General features: G+C 32.0%; 1 protein-coding gene across 1 annotated transcript; it reads left to right on the forward strand.

The window, feature by feature from the left end:
• The first annotated feature begins 3,037 nt into the window (after window positions 1–3,037).
• LOC111411428 (auxin-responsive protein SAUR66-like) lies at window positions 3,038–3,713 on the forward strand. Its single transcript, XM_023041962.1, has 2 exons — window positions 3,038–3,173; window positions 3,406–3,713. Exons 1-2 carry the CDS (start codon window positions 3,038–3,040, stop codon window positions 3,711–3,713), a joined length of 444 nt encoding a protein of 147 aa, XP_022897730.1.
• Window positions 3,714–6,382: the final 2,669 nt, after the last annotated feature.

Consider the following 6,382-nt stretch of genomic DNA (forward strand, 5'->3'; position numbering starts at 1 on the left):
TTACCATTGGATGAAAAGATACATGACCTCATCCTAATGGTCAAGGAGTTATCTTTAGGTGTCAATCCATACATCATAAGACTGGGTCGCATTTAATGTTTCTAAAAAGTTGTCACCCTAGAACTTAGGTTTGATTTCCAGATAGTAGACTAATGATTTGACTTTTTAGACTCTATTGTAAAGACGTCATATCAATCAATCGCAATAGAATTTTGTATGGAAGATCTCTTGAAGGAAGATGTGAAGTAGGAGATATCTCTTGTTAGTGAGGCTGATTGCCTCAAACTCCTTTCCCGTGGCATGTATAGTACCTCGCTTGGGCCATAGAGGTCAGCCTTTACATGGAAGCTCAACGGAAATGAAGTATCACCTCGGCTACCTTACATGTGACCTTACTTTGGCCAGGTAGGAGGATGATGTTGATTGTGGGCCTTTTTGGCTTGCTAGCTGGTTGTCATGTGGAGATGATTTGGAACTTTGTTATAAGATGTGTAACAGCATGTTAATTAGGTAGGTTCATTCTCTATAGACAAAGATTGAGGAATAGATATTAGACATGTTTGTCTCTTGTTTAGTCCAACATATTCTAGTCCTTGATTTACGATAGAGACGTTTGAGATGTTTATCCATGTCTCCTCTTTTGCCCCATTTGAGGTAAAACCTTGTAAAATGTAGCATTTTTTTTTATCAAATTATAAATAATTTATGTTGCAATTATTTATTCTGAGCTTCTAGTTAAGTTCTAACTTGTTTTAGCTTAGTATAAGAAAATTCCAATTTGCTCCCACTTTGAGGAAAGACTGTCTAGTTAATTCACTGGATGAGTCTTTTTGCATTCTAGTTGTAGAGCTAAAGCTGACAAATAATATATGGGAGTGGGAGTTGTAAGCCAATGATAAATTAATGTTTGGCATAGCTTTACTTTTTGATAAGTTGATCGGATATTCTTTTTATTCACATATTTCTTAAGACTTAAAATTTACTATTAACTTAGTGATTGGTTCTTTTTAGCAATTAATTGTTGCTTTGTTTTATTTCTCCTTGGGGTTTTATTACTTGAATTTTTCTCTTTTCTCATAAATAAAAAATAAATAGAAGTTCATTAATAAAAATTTCTAATGGCTTGTTCCTAAAATGTACCATACAATTTTATTATAACCTTGTTTGAGCCACATTATTTTCTTAAGAATGCATTTTTGAATAGTGTATTGATGAAAAAATGTGTGGTTAAAAAATAAGGAAAAATTTTGGATTTACGTGTAATATTATTTTATAGAAAAATGTGTGGTTAAAATAATGTCAAATCACTATTTAATAATGTATTTTTTCAAAGAATGTGGCTCAAATATGACCTATATATATACAAATATTTAAAAAGAAAAAGAACATAATTTTATTAACTTGCCTTACCAAATCTACATCTGAACAAAAGAATACAAAAGGAGAAATATAAAACTTTATATCCATAATTTGGGAAAATAATTAGTGTGAAGTGTGCTTTTTCGATTGGAACCTGCAAATAAATGGTATCTTGGACAAGTAGTAAATTTATATCTAGTAATGGTCTCAATTAAACATAGCATTAACTAAACTAAAATAAGCAAATATTGGACAAACTTGGATGAATTTAAGCACTAGTACTTTGACTTCACCAATACTTATCCTTTTTAATTTAAATAATAAGGTAATTGAAATATTCAATTGTGATGATGACGGATATCAATTAATTATATGAGAATATTTCTCTTGAGTAGAGTCGAACATAGATATTTCTAGTTGCGAACTTCATACGTATCTATGAAAGTTACTTATAAGCAAATGTTCGTTTAAAACAACGAAACATACCGTAGCGAGCACATAAAAAAAAAGCGATATATTTTTATTCCCTATCCAAATTTATGACTAGGCTCCAGTTTCGAGCTTAATCAAATGCGTCAAAAAAATTCTTTATAGATTTATCAAATCATTATGTACGTTGGAAATCAAGGAGTCTCGAGTAAGTTAATTTAATAAAGCATTTGGCAATTGTTTGTCAAAACAATGCGTATCTATTGAGAAAATTAATTATATAGAGTAGCCGAAATTACCCAGCTACGTTCAAGAAGTCATTGATTAGTACATGCTCAAAGTAGAAATAATGCTCTAATGGCCATGTGACATTCAACGCAAAAGGTAAAAGAAAATTAAAAGAAAGATTATGAGCATTAATAATTGGACGAGGGCACAAGTTGAAACCATGCACCATATTGACATCAGACGTTATTGGGATAGAATAATACCATTGGTATGTAATCATTTGGATAACACTTAGTCCATGTTTGATAGACTTGTATTTTTCATGGAAAATGGAAAATAAATTCTATTTTTCATCTTTTATGTGTTTGATGGCACAAATTTGACATGAAATTCCTTTTCCATCTTTTGTTGTCACATAAGCAAATTCCACCAAATGTTGGAATTTCAATTCTCGGTTCCATGGAAAATACAAGTCTATCAAACATGGCCAAAAGGGTGAGAATTGAAATTCCACCTTTTGACGTATTTTTTTTATTTTGCAATTGAAACAAATTTTAAAAATTATTGTAATAAATTTCATCTCTTTAATTGACTATTTCCATTTAAAACAAAGCCAAACGAACACCAAAAGATAAATGATTTTCTTTAAATTTTTTTTATTATTTTTTTGCAATGAAACAAATTTAATTCCTAATACCAGTAAAATATATTCATTTAATTGACTATTTTCATGAAAAATAAAGTCAAAGGAACCTCAAAAGACACTTTTATTTCAACAATTTCCACGTAAAAAATTATATCAATCAAATACAATAATTTATAATTTCCAGGAAAACAATTTCTAGGCAATTCAATTCCCTGAAATTCGTTTTTAATTCAATTCAATTCTATCTTTACAATCAAACGGGACCTTATTGATTTCTTGGCATGTACTTCAAAGGAAATGCCTTATTTGTATGGGCTATTAAGAATTATGTATACATGCAGACACAAAAATCAATGATACTAAAATCAGCCCACAATGAAAAACATTGGGCGCGGCACTGGTTTCCTGCAGCTTCCAAATACGGTATTGAAATCTGATTGGTATACCGTTATTTCAAACTGGTTTTTTATTGCAAAAGGGAATTGTATTAAATTCGATGTTTCTATTTCTGGTATTTTATGCCTTCATCTTTAAACTAACCACATGGAATGATAGCCTAACCTGCAGTCCCTATAAATAATACGCCATCACTAAGACTTTACACTCATCCACAATTGCAAGGACTCTTCATTGATAAATTCTCTCATACACAAATCTCTCACTGCAACAAAATCGACTAACAATATATAGCATAACTCAAGGTTTTTCTTCATTTAGAGCTGAAATGGGGATTCGTTTTTTAGCGATAATTTCTCAAGCTAGAAAAGTTTGGAATCAGAGGTCTATGCAGAATCAGACGTTGCCATTTCCAGGAGGCACGACGACAGCAGAAGTCCCAAAAGGACATTTTGCAGTTTATGTTGGAGAACTAAATAAGCACCGTTTTGTGGTTCCTATTTCCTATTTAAAAGACCCTTTGTTCCAAGATTTGTTGAGGCGTTCGGAGGAAGAGTACGGGTTTGATTACCCCGCAGGTTGTCTATCCATCCCATGCAGTGAAAATGCATTCTTGGATGTTACGTGTCGTGCGAAGGTTTTACAACAAAAATAAAACATTGTACAAATGTTTAGATATATGGCATCTAGAATATGATTAAAAAAGAGAGACATGTTTTTATATTGTGCGATCAAACATGTTTTAGCTAGTGTCTCCGGTCTTCAACCCATATGGCATAAAGCCTTGTAAAATATCGAAGTTTTGAGCTAATCATAAATATTTTGAGTTCCAATTACTTTCTTTGAGCTTCTATCTAAGTTCTAATTTGTTTAAGTCGCATACCAATAAGTTTCCTAGTCGATCCCACTTTGTTGAAAGAATGTCGAAGCCAGGTCAATTCATTAGATTAAGTACAACGTTTTTTCCCTCCTCAAAACGAGAGAATCTTCATTAGAACGGTTGCAGCACAAAACGAGAGAATCTTCACTAGGGCAGTTGCACCACGTGGCGGTACGATCGCCCTATTGGGGTGTGCCACCTCGACTAGTGGCCCACCACACACCCTCAAGGTGTGTGGGCCATCTGTTGAGGTGGTACTTTGACATTGGACGGACGCACCATCCACTGAAGATTCAACCCTTCAAAACGACTGCTCTTGTATAGCTATAAAGTTTGCTTTTTAAAAAAAATGGATAATTGTAGCAAAAATTTCAAACCTTTGAAAACTAGCGGAAGGCGGCATTGGCCGGCCATGTAAGCTGAATTTGGGAAGAAGGTAAAGCTTTTCCTTTTCTTTTTTTTTTCTTTTTTTTTTTCAACGTGGTAAAAGATAAATTTTCGGTCAATTGATGGAATAAATCTGGACTTTTAACAAACATATTTACTTCGTATTTTAACTTTGTCTTCTTTAAGATTAGCAGGAGGAATAAGTCCAGAGAGTGTCTGACTAATATTTGCACGCATTTGTTGTGCATATAATTCATACATTCATTTCTCAAAAAGTTTGTTCTAAATCTTCTATAAGTGATATGTTTGTTAAAAATTAAAGCTATTGAAATTTGATTAATTACATATTTAGTATCTGATAAATTGTATCCGAGTTCATAATGCATATCAAAGGAAATAATATAGGCGAGTCTTCCCAATATTTTCTAAACTTTAATTCCATTAACAATATAATTTCACTAAAATCGATGTCATTTTTATATTTATCAAAAGTCCTTGAAATGATATAAAGATGTTTAAGTATCATACAGCCGGTAAGATAGTACACTCTAAATCAAATATTTGTAGAATCATAAAACTTATCATTTTTTTTTTAATTTTAAAAGTTAACATCCAGTCAGATTCATTTAAAATATTGTCATCATCATTTTTTACTAGGTGAAATTGTGATATATATTAATGTATAGATAATTCTTTGAATTTCATTATTGATATATTACAAATCATCTTATACAATTAAATTAAGAATATGACACACGCAATGAACATAAAATAAATAACTACCAAAATCAGACAGCAGTCCCAAGATAACTTCAAAATAATTGGCTTATTGACACCAGCATTGTTAAATATAGAAAGAACGAATTTTACTCTCATAATGATTTTCTCTAATAATGATCATAATAGCGTTAAATATACTATTAGCGTTGTGAGGGAATGCAATTATTTTAAAAACAATAATTTTTTTTATACATATACTAAAGTGGGTTTAAAGTGTGCAGTTACAACTATATAACATATTTTATTAATCACTTTCCATAAATCCTAAGTTATAGACATAACACTACCATATTTTTGCAAATCAGTAATCAATTGTTGTTTTGTATTAACAAATTATTCTAGTATTTCTACTTACCCCAAAATATCTCGGTTAAAAATACTCTTTCATGTAGGAGACAAAAATGTTTGTTGTCCACTATTGCTAGAGGCAACCCAGTACCGGCAACGAACTTCACCATTCCCGTTCGAGCTTTCTCTTCCAATTTACATTCATGTATTAGGTGTCATAGAAGTAGAAACGATTGTTAAACTACCAAATTGCAGTTGCATTTGAGAGCTACCAACAAGCCCATGCTTGGCCGCACATTTACTGTAGTGACGGTTGAGATGAGTGATATCGATATCCTTTTGCCATGCCAATTGTATTTGACAGTATTTATATAGTGCTTTATACTCTACTACTCCGTCGGCCGTATACCTATCGAAATCAATTTAAAATAATATCAACATTTTGCTACTTTTTTCCTTTTCACTTTTCTCTTGCATCGGAAATATCGAGGTCCGCCTGTTTTGTTTCAAGAACATTAACATCATTCAAATCAATTGGATGAACTACAATAAATTGCAAAATCGAATATTTCAAATAACTTATTAATTTCATTATTTTCTGATTTTTTGTTGTTCATAATTTTCAAATAAAACCCCGCTAGATTAGAAGTAAATTCATGTATATAAATAGACTTATAACCCCAAAGATGGTGAGGCACTCACCTTTCATTTTCTTTCCTTATGCACATATCCCCTGAGATGGTGGTGGGATAATACCTCCTCGTCTATCTGGTGGCATTTGGCGTTCCTACTATTCCGTTGGGCATGAGTAACCTAAAAAAATGAAGGCGAGACTTTCTCCCCCGTTTTACCTCCAGTGTAATAATCAATAAATGATATTGGAAAGTATGAAGACGAATTTAGATGGCTAGAAAAAAATGCTATTATCCATACCTGTGTCGGCCTCGGGAGTATTTATAGGCGTTTGAAGCCAGGTGGTAATGATGCCA

Source organism: Olea europaea, chromosome 15, assembly GCF_002742605.1.
Source record: "Olea europaea var. sylvestris chromosome 15, O_europaea_v1, whole genome shotgun sequence".
NCBI lineage: Eukaryota > Viridiplantae > Streptophyta > Magnoliopsida > Lamiales > Oleaceae > Olea > Olea europaea.